Source organism: Lissotriton vulgaris, chromosome 8 (assembly GCF_964263255.1).
Source record: "Lissotriton vulgaris chromosome 8, aLisVul1.2, whole genome shotgun sequence".
NCBI lineage: Eukaryota > Metazoa > Chordata > Amphibia > Caudata > Salamandridae > Lissotriton > Lissotriton vulgaris.
This window is the reverse complement of record NC_141696.1, coordinates 1,277,940,810-1,277,955,136: the sequence shown is the minus strand read 5'-3', so window position 1 is coordinate 1,277,955,136 and position 14,327 is coordinate 1,277,940,810. Positions and strand designations below refer to the sequence as shown.

The following is a 14,327-nucleotide window of genomic DNA, read 5'->3' as shown; positions in this document are numbered from 1 at the left end:
TTCTAACGGTGGCACCCCTGTCAGAACTACCACATATGGGGCTGAATCCAGGGGAAGATCAATTGTTTGTTGCCTCTGCACATCATGAATTATAGGGGGTTTGTGTGTTGTCTGAGATTTTGTTAGAGGGCTAGTGACCTTCACCACTTTATCCTTGCTTGCTTGTTCTATATGAGGTACCCCTACAGAGATTCTCGGGGGGACCGTGGCACTAGAAGCTAATACATTTTCTGCTGCAAGGCTTTGACTACCTTTTGTAGTTACATTAGGATTAGCTAGAGCTAGTGCCCACAGTGCCTTGCCCCCCCCCCATTTGACTGCCTACGGGTTGGATCCCTCCCCTGAACCCCCCTGGCCTGTACTGATGCGAGCAAAAGTTCCAAACACACCAGTCTATTTTCAATTCGGTCCAGTCCATCATGTATCGGAAGGGTAAGCTTATGTACAGTACTTTCCAATTTTTTCCAAAATGCGACATCCGAAACCCGTAGGGCATCTCCATCCCTGGATCGCAATACGTTTGCCCCTTCCTTTGGCGGTGACGATATGTGTGAAGCACTTGTTTTCAAATTTTCTTTGGGTGCGACCTCCTTCGTTTTTTTCCCTTTTCCATCTGCCGCTTGCTGTTGTGCCCCTGTGCATTTCCTTTTGGAGATTGGGCCCTGTGACTGTTGAACCACTCCAACTTTTGCACATCTGGCTGACCTAGTTTTCATATTGGGGGAAGGCCGCTTCTTGGCAAGGTTACTCGAGTTCAGTCCAGCCTCAGGGCTTGCTTCCTGCAATATTATGACACTTCCTTCCCTCCCCTCTGTAGAAGACCCTGTATCATGTAAATCAGTCTCTTGGGGAGTAGGTGATCTTGCCCTTGCCAAACTGCCCAATGAGGACCGCATATCCAAGAGTGGATCTAACGATAATCTCTTCTCAGTAAGTTCGATATCTTTAGCCAGGGCAGTAGAGACTCTTACCAAGAAATTGTCTAGAGTACCCATGAGAGACCCACCAGTACTTCTCCCACAGTTTCCCGCTACAACTGGGGATGTAGTCATGGTTCACACAATCCTCTTGAATCCGTGGATATGAGTCCTAACCACACTTTAGATGTTAATTTCCAAAAATGCAAGGGACTCACTGACCTTTGGAACTGTAGATGTTAAGGGGGTGGCCTGTCCCGTCCTTGGCCGGTCTTGAACGGGCTTAAACGTGCCCGACCTTGGCCCGGGCTTCGCCCGGCTCGTCCCGCGAAGCGGGGCTCTGCGCTGCTTATGTGGGCCTCCGGGCGCTGGCGCGGTGTCAGTAGAGCGCGCCGCCGCTGAGGCAGCCGGGAATTGTAGTCCCGGGGCGGCGGCGCGGTTTGCAGCGTCCGATGACTCCTGGCGATGGCGGCGTCTAACCCAAGGTAAGTGGCAACTTTCTCCGGTGTCTCTCCCACTCCGCCGGGCTCTGCGCTGCTTATGTGCGCCTCCGGGCGCTGACGCGGTGTCAGTAGAGCGTGCCGCCGCTGAGGCAGCCGGGAATTGTAGTCCCGGGGCGGCGGCGCGGTTTGCAGCGTCCGATGACTCCTGGCGATGGCGGCGTCTAACCCAAGGTAAGTGGCAACTTTCTCCGGTGTCTCCCCACTTTATAGAAGAAGATATTAATCTCAGGGGCGTAGCTTGGTCAGAAAGATTGGAGATGTGACCTTCAGATTTTTCAAGTCACACAGGCATATCTAGTTAAAATAACATAATACGACAAGCAGGGCATGAGGGGGGCTTAATGGGATGTGGATGCCGAGAGGAATGTTGGTTGTTAGGGGTAGTAAGTAGTAAATAACACAATATTTTGAAGTACAACCAACATTATGAGTTTTGGCCCGTGTGTATATTTAAAAATCCATGTGAAATTCATCAGAGACTGAGAGCACCTGTACCCACAGATTTACTTCAAAATACTTTTACAAGGGGCTTGTAACAACCCAAACATCCCCCTTGAAGCTACGCCCCTGATTAATCTAATACACATTTAATGATCTCCAAAGGCTAATGAGTGTCGTATCAAGGAGAACTGTGCTCACGTCATCCTGCAGGGTTGGAAAATTGCCTACACTGCCTATTGACCGCCTTGACCTGCTACATATAGATGTAATGGTGTCCAGCACCACGGTGGTATCACAGTTACAAGCTGACCGCAAAGACTTTGTTCTGTTGAATTTCATCTCGCGGTATCATTGACAGGAATACGTAACCCGTGGCCATCCGTATGGATTAATTATAAAGCAAGGATTTATTGATGATATATCCTCTAATACAAAGAGGAGGAATTAAATTCTCACACCATTCACATGTATGACTTAGTGGGAATACTCCAACAATGTATTTACACTTGGAAGCCCTGATGAAGTTCAAGTAATTTAAATTGAACGAAACGCGTTGGCTGGGTGTTTTATATGGAAAAAGATCAGAAAATAAAATAAAAAGGAACACCTATCACTACAATTGCTTGTTTTGTCATTTTGGATAAGAAGATTACGGGTGCACCATTCCATATCAAGTACAATGTAATAGTTGGTGTACCTGGAAGTACGTGGTGAAATTAAAACCATAAGATCATGGTGAGGCTATTACAGTATTACCAGGGCTTTAAGTGGGATGAAAAAACTGGAGGGGTCTCTCGAAGCGGTGTGGACGATGTAAATAAGGGCGAGGCTTAAAAACACTGAAGCTAAAAATCTGTGGCTAGCATAGTTTGCTGCCACACTAGTATTTTGCTGCTTCTGTCACTGCAACCAGATATACATTACAATCAGTAACATTACACCTACAACAGGCCAGTGCTATTGGCTTTGTCAATGGTTGTTAGTTGCATAAAATAAATAAGCAACAACTACGGCTTTGTTGTAAATAATATTGAAAATGCTTCAGTTCTAAAAGGAGGAGACTGAAAGTACTATAACGAGTCTCTTTGAACTTACCTCTGAGGCAGCAAAGGGTGTTACTGCTGCTGGGTTAAGAGTTTTTTTCTCTACTAATGGTGAGGACAAAAATGAAGAGACCAATAGGAACCAGTCTCAGCGCCTGCTTTTTAGCACTGCTGGTGCTGAGCATCGACAGGACCCAGCCCACTTAAAGCCCTGAGTATTACCACTCAATACCATGCACCACTGCATTAACAAAGTAAGGTGACTTTCATTTGTGGGATTTTTTACGTGCTTTTTACTGCGAGATTAAAACGTTAATGTTTTTCGGTTTTAGAACGAAGAGTAACTCAGAAATTAATTTTTGTTCCGTGATTAGAACATCTGAGCACCTCTTGCAGCACCCTGCCTCACTTCTGAGCTTGCTTGTTATTATGGCAATCATACAGGTTACTGAATGACTACCAAAGTGCAGGGGGAGCTGAAAGTGCCCTTTAGTATGAAGAGTGATGCAGCGTAAATGTTTAATAACGGTTGCCGCTAACAATTCTCAATATGAAAAATGTTTACAATTATCCTTGATGAAGACATAACTGGCTAAGTTGAAATATGTGAAATTTTATACTAAATCATAAAAACATGCAGTGTTTGAAACTGTAAAAACGAAAATGTGAACAAAGAGAGAAACTGATAAATACACATGTATGTATTTACGTGATATGAAAATAACAAAATTATAGCCAACAAAGAGCAATGTGACGATAATATTCTATTATGCATCAAAAGATGAAATAAATGTCTGTATAATGAAGCTTCTGAAATGCTAAAATGCGTATTTAGTAATCAATATGATGCAAAACTTGCAGCTTTCGGTAACGTTTATGTGGTAAACGTGTATTTCAGAATGACACGTTAAAATTATGCTTTGAAAACGATAACATGCAAAATGGTCTAAAAAAAGATTTTAGTAGTACCGAATATTGACGTGTGGTATCTAAAGAATAATAATAACTGAATTCATTGGAGGAGGAGTAGGGGGCTTGTCATTTTCATTTTCCCTGCTTGGCATGCTGTCGGACTGACTTTTGCTTACCCTTTAACGCCAAACTTTGAACTGAACTTTCCTGAACTGTGATTCTGATACCTGCACTTTGCTGGCTGGTAAAGTTCAGCAGAAACTAACCTTTCGGCTGAAGGGTTAACTGACTTATTCTGTGGCCCATAGTGCTACTGTTCTGACTTGGCCAGATCTATAAAAAAGACTGACAATTATATCACTCTGACTGGCTTTTGTTTGTATGATTCAATACATCTGAAACACAATTGTCTTTTGTTTCCTTCTCACTCTCTCTCCTCAGACAAACTGCAAAATGTTTATTATTTCATGCAATGTATTGTGAGCCTACTTGTATTTACTATTTGTTATTAATTTCTAATTCTAAATGCAATTTCATGATCTGTCCATTCAACGTAGGCTTTAGATAAATGCTTTACATGAGTATATCTTTATCGTTTTTGTCTCATTCTTTTGGTTATCTTTCTCATCTCAAAGGTTGTGTTTCAATATCTAAGTAAGTTAATGAAATAGGTGTATGTTAGGCAATTCCTTATTCCAAGGTCCTCATAAGGAATTGCTTCACGAATTGCTTCAGCATTCTAGTCCCTGTTAGCTCAACAAAAAGATCCATTGGAGGGCCGTGATCTATGGTAATGAGTATGGCGATCGAAGTTGTATTCATATGGGTCCAGTAGTTGAAATTGTGTGGTTTGTGATAAAGAAAATTATATGAGCACTTCCGCTGCAACATGAGCATCTTATGATTCTGGGATACAGCCCATCTTATGGTGTAACACCAGTACAGAGAGGATTCAACCACAGTTCAAACATCGGAACAAAGAAGTTAACCATAGGTTATGTTTTCAGGTTTGAACTCAGCTGTCTCACATGTAGGTCTTCACTGGTCAAGGAGTAGTTGACTCTTCTTGAAGACATGCACAAATGTGAGGGATGATGTAACCTTGATCTGTTTGGCTCAGATCAGAAGGTGAGAGAGATCATTGTAATTGGATCCAAGCCAATAAAATGGCTGGAGGTTGTTCCTCCTTGGATGGAGGACAGGGTGGGTCTCTGATAAAATCCCTTGCTTTTATAAGTCAGGAGAGAGATCTTGAAGCTTAATGAGGCTTGCTGAAAAAAATATAAAAGATCACACACAGAAGACTGTAGTTTGTGACTTTATATTTAATTCTGCCTGGATGCTGAGTCCTGAACCAGAAATTCTCAAGAGAGACGCTGCTTCTCTACTGTGGGATGTGAATGACCTGGAATGACAGGCCTCAAAGGTGCATACCTGTTCCCCTGCAATTATCAAGGTATGCATAGGTGTGTTCCTTTTAACATTTATGCCTTGGACTAGGGTTAGCACTGTAGACTGTATTTACAATTTTTCTTAATAAATTGGAGCAAGAAACCCACATATCTGTAATAACGTGTCCACAAAAATTAGGAAAGACGGTTTGCTTTCAGAAGTCTTATTACTATTACACGCCTGCAATGTTGTCTTTTACATACTGCACTCTCCACAGCTGTATCCTGCGACATTGGAAATTATCTAGTCCCCCTACGCAGGAAGAATGGATGGTAGCAAAGATTAAAACAGCTTCTCATTAACCTATTATTTATAGATTACAGGATCAAGAGGAAAATTTTCAGCAAGTTTGGGCTCCCCTTCTTCACAATTCTTGCATTCTTTTCTTTCCACTCTTATCATACGATATAACCTTATATTCTAATCCTTCTTTAATTTATATATATTCATTTACATATATTCATACTTTATTATTCATCTATTTTTTGTGTATTCATTTAGGTTTTCTCTACCTTTTCCTTTTTCTACTCTGCAAAACTTATATTACTTATTTTCTTATACATATACTAACATGATTTTCTTCCTTGGCTCTATAATTTTATATAACTTATCTATTACCTATTGTTTATTATTATATATGATTTATTGTTACTTTGTATGAACACAAGTTATTTTAAGAATATTGCATAAATATTCCTGTTTCTATGTACTGTTAATTCCTTTTTCCCAATAAATAAATATGAAACGAAAGACTTTTTACTGTGGTACAAAAAAGATTAAATAATCAAACCGAGACCAAGTGACTAGCGCAGGCATTTCCAACCTTTTCTGTAACAAGAGCTACTCATGTGCAATGAAAATCATCTCAAGCTACTGATATTATCAGTGTTGTAATTGTGACCACAATAGACAAGATTCCATTAGTGTCCATGATATGTAGAATAACCAGCAATGATCATCACAGTGCATTGAGCAGGGATTTCAGCAGTAATGTAAAAAGGTTCTGTCAATTTCAAATCCCTTTACAAAGGTAATAGATAACACAATGTCCCTGGAAACAAAGTTATATTATTATGCTTATTATTATGTGCCCAGTGACACATGATTTATCCCTCAAACACCAGCTTTAAATGTGTTTTGGAAATTAAGCCACTTTTCTTCTAACGTCAGCTTATTAGTTCTGAAAATACACATATTTCAGTCTTGAACATACACTTTCAATTTTATTAAGCACATATCAAATCAGTAAAGTAAAAGCTTCTAACTTAATATGGTTGTGCTGCAGACAGGAGAGCTACTTGCAGCCAGGTGGAGAGCTACCAGTAGCTGACGAGCTACTTGTTGTAGAAGCCAGCTGTATAGTTAAAATGATTGTTCAAACAAAAACTCTTTCTTTCTATTGCACTTCATATCTTAGTGCTACTATTTCAAACTGCTGCAAATAACTGGTGCTATTGCCCAATTTCATGGAATCTACATTTGAGATTTATTTTTACCCAATTCATTTTTTGTGTGATTTTTTAAGTGCTGACATTATATTAATGGGGTTCAAACGACTTTCCATAGGAAAATATCTGGACAACACATAGGTTACACGAGGAGTGTAATATAATATCCACTAAGTCGGAGGAGCATTGCCCCACTGCTCAGAGAAGGAAAAATACAATTATAACCTCGTTATTATCCTTTTATTTTTTGCGCTGGGTTAGGGCGGGCGGGACTGGGGTTTCAAAGGGAGGAGTGGTGGCACACTCCAAGTACCCATGACGGTTTGGCTGGAAGACTTGGTCCGGCCAGTCATACGCACTTTGCATGTTACCCTCCAGGCTGTAATACACAACCTGATTGGGAACATGCACAGGCTCCTTGTCCGAGCACCGAACCATGGCACTGAGACCAACCACAGCGCTGAATTGCAGCATTGTGATTAGCTTTGGGGGGCCTGTGTGTTTCGGGGACCAAAGCGGAGGAGAAGGCGGCGGTGAGAAGGGACCGAAGCGGAGGGGAGACGGCAGCTGTGAAAAGGTAAGTGTTTTATAAAAATATTTTTTGTTTCTTGTTCGCCCCTTCTCTACTTTCCTTCACCCCTGTTCCCTGCCAGCTGCCACTGACGGCAGGTCAGGATAGTGAGGCATTGGGTGAGTAGCAGGAGTTTTAGTCATGCTTTTAAGTATGTGAAGGTGGTGTATGAATCGTGGGCTGGTCTTACCATGATCCCCAACGCCAGACCTCTGGTCCAACCAGATTAAGTGGCCAATAGTGGATTGAGATCAAACAAAAACAAAGACGCACACTTTGGTTTACAACAATATAAACACGTGCAAAATGGTAAGTGCACAACTGAACTTTAGTAATTCTGAGATAGTGTATGAAAAACAGTGGGACACCAACGAGATATAAGCTGCCAGTATAATTAAATTTACTGCATGAGATTGTATAAATGCAGATGCATGGTCACGACAATTCCGTTCTGTCATTATGAAGTGTACTGCTTGCTATGAGGAGAAGCTATCTCCCCTTTTCTGTTTTTTTTTTTTTTTTTGAAAAACCTTTATTTGTAGAAAAAGTACACCGCTATTCAGCCATACATCCCGGAGGCCAGGCAGCATTGAGGTAGCAGGTTCATTCGTGTGCCAAACGGTAGACAGAAGCAATCAGGTTTAATTTCAAATATATGAAAACAGAAGAATAAATAAACCAAATAAACAACTAGAGCCGCAAGAAATAAAGTAAAAAAGAGAGAAAGAACGAGAGAAGAAGGAGAAAAAGAAGGAAGAAATTAGGCTGAGGACGTATCACAGACGTTGGGCTTGCATCACAGGGAGAGATCGGGGGCCGCACACCCTAGGCAGTTTGCAATGCAATTAGCGACAGCAGGTCATGTGGGGAGTAGTACAGCAGGATGACCGGTAAGGAACCACGGGTAAGGGACACTACGGAGACAGATGGACATCAGGTTCTACCTCCACAGGGGGCGTACAAATGTCACCTCGATACGAGTTCCAAGCACCCCACACAGACCTCCACATTCTCGGTTTACCCCTGGCTACATATACTGTTTTCTCGCGTAGCATGCACCAGTCCATGTTGGATTCCCACAAGCCAATCGTGGGAGGAGCTGGCGCACCCCATCTCTGAGCAATATCTCTCTTGGCTATCATGTTGCCCAGAGTGACCCACCGGGTCTGGGCAACGTTATAGTCATTCGGGCCCCAAATGTTGAGTAGGCAGCGCCGGGCCTCCGCGGGTAAAGCCACACCAGTCACTTCCTTCATCACTTCGTGCACACGTACCCAGAATCGAGCCACTTCAGGACATTCCCAGATAATGTGCATGAAGGTCGCAATCATCCCACATCCTCTCCGGCATGTACCATCCAGTGAGAGCCCCATGTGTATGAGTCTGGGGCCCGTGACATAAACTCTATGTAATATCTTTAGCTGGACAAGGCGGAGTCGCGCCGATATGGCCACCTCCCTGGGGGAAGAGACCGCCGACTGCCACTCCTCATCATCCACCTCAATGCAATCGGTCACCCAGAGCTCCCTCAACCGCATCAGCAGGTCAGCACGCACGTTAATAAGCTTCTTGTAGGTTAGGGAGATGGCGCTGTCCGGCATATGGCCGTCCAGTACCCTGTCTTCCAGTGGTGACGATTCGGGCACCGTCTCCCCCGCCGGAATGCGGGAAGAGAGGGCGTGCCTAAGCTGTGCGTATCGGAAGTATTCCGTCGCCCCCAGTTGGAACTCAGACTGCAGCGCATCAAATGACTTGATCCTTCCCCCGGCCATCACATCCCCCACCTTCGATATACCAATGGTGTCCCATCTGTCAAAGCCTTTGGTGTGCCACAGCTTCCCCAACATGTCAGAATCATACAGTGGGGTGGCCATGGAAACCCTACCCTGCCAACCCAGAGTTTTGGTGACCGCCCGCCACAAATGCACCGCTGTCTTAGTGGGACCTGTCAACTTCCGATCCAGAGACTTGGAATATAGCGCCCTGTAATAGTTCCCATCGTTCATGAGCCACCGGTCCATGGCGTAGCCTGGGCTGACTGCCGGGCCGTAGAGGCCATGATTGATAGCCGCGAGTTGGGACGCCCAGTAATAACGCCGTATGTCAGGTAAGGCTATGCCGCCGTCATAGCACGGTATGGTCAATTTAGCCAGGGAGATCCGTGGTCTACCATCCCACAATAAAGCTCGCTGCAAGGACTCGACCTCCCCAAAATATTTGGCCGGTACGGGATCCTGGGTGTTTTGCAGTGCATAGAGGAATCGTGGCAACGCCATCATTTTGAACAGCGCCGCCCTGCCCATCAGGGAAATCGGCAGTTTCTTCCAGCCCTCCACATCTCGGCGCAACCGCGCCAGAGGCGGAAGCAAGTTATGCGAGTACCGTGCTCGGGAGTCCCGCGACACGTAGATACCCAAGTACCTAAAGCCCTGTTGGGCAATCTGTATTGAGCAGCCACGGGGGAGGCGCGGAGTGTCTCCACACAGCGTGTACAGTGAGGACTTGGACCAGTTGATAACCAGGCCCGAGTAGGTTCCAAAGGTACCCAGCAGGTCAAACACTACTATGAGCGAGCGGCAGGGGGAGGTGAGGTACAGGAGGATATCGTCCGCGTACAGCGACACCCGGTCTTCAAATCCCGGAGACCATGTTATCCCAGCGACATCGGGATGTGTCCTGATCCACGCCGCCAAGGGCTCAAGTGCCAAGGCGAACAGGAGTGGTGACAACGGGCATCCCTGTCTGGTGCCTCTGCGCAGTGCGAAGGAGGCTGACAACCGACCGTTAACAGTCACATTAGCCAGCGGGGCCGAATACAGGAGCTGGACCCAGCCGATGTAAGCGGGTCCAAACCCCATTTTGGTTAGCACTGCCCATAGGTAGGTCCACTCCAACGAGTCGAATGCCATAGTGGCGTCGAGCGAAGCGAGTACCGTGGGTTCAGTAAGTAGGTGTGCTCGCGCCATAACCGCGTGGAGTCGTCGAAGATTAAGGGCCGTGTTGCGGTGTGGTATGAATCCAGACTGGTCCGGATGAACCAAGTCCGAGATCACCCCCACCAGTCGGTTGGCCAATAATTTGGCCAGAATCTTGGGTTCGGCGTTTAAAAGTGAGATGGGTCGATACGAACGGCAAAGATCACGTGGCTTCCCCTCCTTGTGTATCACCACTATGGTGGCGAGCCTTTGGTCGAGCGGGAGCTCTCCGGCCTCGCGGGCCTCAAGAAACATGTCTAGCAGGGGCGCGGCCACCGTGTCGGCCTTGAGCTTGTACAGTTCAACAGGAATGCCGTTGGGCCCCGGCGCTTTGCCGGAGCGCAACGATCGAATCGCCAGCGCCACCTCATCCACCGTCAGGTCTCGATCCATGTCCTCCTGCTCGATATCTGAGAGGCAGGGAAGCTCGATACCCTCCAAAAGGGAAGTCGAGGCAGATTCCGGTAGGGAAGTCGCAGACGTGTAAACCGCCTCAAAGTACTCCGCGAAGGACCCAACTATGGCGGCCGGATCCGTAAGGACCAGGCCATCGTCACCCCGTATCTCCGGGACCACACGAGATGCGAGCTCTCGTCTGTCCAGCCAAGCCAAAAGCTTACCGGCCTTGTCTCCCGAATCATAAATCCTGCCCTGCTGTTCCCTGCTCAAGGCCTTCGCCGCGTCGGTTGCAGTGGCCCGGAGTTCGGATTGTTTGAGGGAGAGGGCATGGAGTAGCTCAGGAGTCGGCCCCAGAGCTAGCTGGGAGTTTAAGTCAGCGAGTTCGGACTCTAGCCGTACCACGTCCTCATCCCGCCGTCTGCGGGCCTCCGCGATCAGGGAGAAGGCCTCGCCTCGAAGCACAGTTTTAAAGGCCTCCCATAGGGAGACAGCAGAATCGACCGAGCCGGTATTCTCAGTGAAGTACCGCTCTATAGATTTAGCTAGGAGGTCCCTAGTTTTGGGGTCCCGAAAATACCACGGATTAATAGGAGCCACTCGCGAGGTCGCGGGTATCTGAAAATCGAAGGACACCCAAACCGGGGAGTGATCTGAAATGCCCCTGGCCAAGAGTCGGGCGGTGGAAACTGACTGTGCCTGGTCCGCAGGGGTGAGGACGTAGTCGATACGAGACAGGCTGCCGTGGGCGCCCGAGAGAAAGGTATACTGTCGCAGGGCAGGGTGTAATAGACGCCAGCAATCAATCATCCCCATGGAGCTCAGGAAGTCTGGGAGCCAGGACTGGGAGGCGCGTAGGTCTCTGGATGGGAAGCGATCTAAGTCCCCCGATACCACAGAGTTGAAGTCCCCACCCACGATCAGCAATCCCTCAGGGAGATCCAAAATGGCGCTACCCAGATCTCGAAAAGTAGTCTCCTGCAGCCCCGGGGGAACATAAATGGAAACCAAAACTAGAGTGCGTCCCTCCCATTTGCCCACCACCGCCACATATCGGCCCCTCTCATCAACAAGTGTAGACTCCACCTCCAACGGGAGGGACATGCGCACCATGATGCCCACCCCCCTGGATCCCGTGGAGAACCCCGAATGAGCCACCATCTTGAACCCCCGTCTATTCAAAGCCTTACACGCATTTCCCACAAGATGGGTCTCCTGCAGGAAAACAACATCAGGCGAACAACGTTTGAGCAGTTGCAGTACAATCCCCCTCTTAATTCGGTCCCCTAACCCGTTCACGTTCCAACTCAGCAAATTAAGAGATTTACCCCCCATCATCAAGGACGCTTCGCCCCCTCCCCCCCACCCGCAATGGTGCCCACAAGGTTATCACATCATACCAATGAGACCTCAGCCAGAACAGAGAAGGAAACAATAAGGAAAGTAGAAAAAACACACCCCAACTACCCACCACCCTGCACCCCTGCATTAGACTAATAGCCACCCCAACTAGCAGTGTGCCTGTCGCCCCTTAACTAATCTACAAAAAGTCCCACAGAGGAGAAAGGAGGCATCCTATACCTTTTCTGTTTTTTAACAACAGTTTTTGGCCAACCAATTGAGGCAGATGTACTGGCAATCTGGGCGCAGTGTTCCTACTACATTTTTTTCCCAAAAGCGTTGCTGATCTTGGTGAACTAGGCCAACTAAATCCCAAAGTTCTCTGGAATTGTGATACACTGTGCAGTGGAAGACTGGGAAGCAAGAGCAGGCAGGCTGTTGCAGCAAAGGGTATTTATGGTAGGCAGGGACATTTTAAGAATTTTGGGGGCCCTGGGCCAAACGTATTTTAAGGGCCCATGTTCGGAACAGCTTTTGATTTAAAGTCTAAGTGAAGCTTTTCCATGCCCTCTTTGGCCAGGTTACTGACACTAAACAGGCAAACTGGTCCACATTCTAAATGTGTTTCCATCTATTATTCAGGGATTGTGATGTATGTTTTCAATATTGTAATACAGCAGCAGCTCACAAATGGTATCATTGCAAATAATCTCTGTGACCCACTGCCATTTCTCATATGTGAGGTCCTGTTCTGCTCTAAAATCAATTTTTTTATGGATGTTGCATGGTGCTGAAAAACCTAAACACAACATTTCTCTACCAAATGTCTGTAATAGACTCCCATACATCCCCTGTATTAAATTAAAGTAAAACGTATTGAAAATAATCTATGTTTAAGAATCATTGAAGGCTATCAGGGCAGGACTGTTTGGAGAAAAAGCAGAATCAATCAAGGGCCCCCACGAAAGGCTAGGGCCCTGGGCCAGAGCCCACTTTGCCATGCCTTAAAACGTCTCTGATGGCAGGGGAGTTTTACCCTTAAGCTGCTGCCCAATGCAGGTCCCTAGCCAATGCCGCTTGAGGCCTTTCTGTACATCACTGAGTTCAGAGACAACGTGGTGAGGAAAAATCTCACCAGTATTTAATGCCTTGGAGTCAATGGCTAACATTAAAAGAACCCGACCCCCACTCCTGTAGCAGATTATATGAACCCCTGAGCGAGGCTTACATGGGCCTATATTGCACACATGAGTGGAGTACTTGCCAGTGCAAAGATGGGACATTTTAAATGTGTATTGGCATAGCATTCATTATTTATGCACTTTTTACACGAATCACCATACTCCCAGGTTAGTGGATCATAAGATTCAGAGCATGCATACTCAACACAGGTCAATAAAGTGACATTTAAAGATATGGCAATAACAACCTGAGATCTTCTGACAGTGCAAAGCCCTAGAACACTGCGGCTGAAGTAAAATCAGAGTGTGAAATACTTCCATGTTTTACATACATGCACCAAAATTTAAATTAGGCTAGAAACCTACGTACAAAAATGGACTCGAGTCACCTTGTACAGTACTTTTTATATAGTCTAGTAGTGCCAGAACTATATTTACAAAAAAGGATTTACAAATAATACCACATTAAAAATGAAGCGTTATAACAAAATGTACACAACAGAAAAAAACAACGTAGAGTATGAAACAAACGTAGTCTTTGACTAAAAGCAAAACCAGGTCTTTACCTCGCCAGCGGATATTCGACCTCTCACGTTCTGCCAGTAGATATCGTTATTTTCCTGATCAGTGTAAAGAAGCAACCACTCGGCAAAATCTTCTTTCCTCATGTAATTCATACCTTTGGAGAACTGTATGAATTCCATTTCTTGAACTTCAGTTTGCAAATTTTCAGTGAATCTTTATTAAGGGAAGCACACGAAAGAAACTGTTTATAACTCAGAAATAATAATGACCACAACGCCAGTACAGTCTACATTTGACAGTGGTAAACCAACTACACAAATTATTCACCATCATAGCATTAATGAGCGTTTCAAAGGACCTTAACTTGAGATAACTGCCTAACACTCAAAGCAAAGTCCAAACCGGAAGAGGTTGAAGGGCAATTAAGTTATGATTTTAATGTCATGTCAATGGCATCTGTATGGCACACAGTCTCTAGATAGCACACTGTATGAGAATTCGTATTCTTATTGGTTGATGGAGAATTGCTACATCACATTAACCAGTCACAGAAAGTAGATTTGGACGGCCATCAAATACTGTTTCGCCTGTAAGATCGGCCAGTAGCCCGAACAAACAATCA

General features: G+C 45.5%; 1 protein-coding gene across 1 annotated transcript in view; it reads right to left on the bottom strand.

The window, feature by feature from the left end:
* Window positions 1–14,033, bottom strand: part of MICU2 (mitochondrial calcium uptake 2) — a 112,296-nt gene extending 98,263 nt beyond the window's left edge. The window contains exon 1 of the mRNA XM_086935200.1: window positions 13,747–14,033. Coding sequence (XP_086791326.1) covers window positions 13,747–13,884 — 138 coding nt within the window. The 5' untranslated portion in view covers window positions 13,885–14,033. The remainder of the gene's footprint in view (window positions 1–13,746) is intronic.
* Window positions 14,034–14,327: the final 294 nt, after the last annotated feature.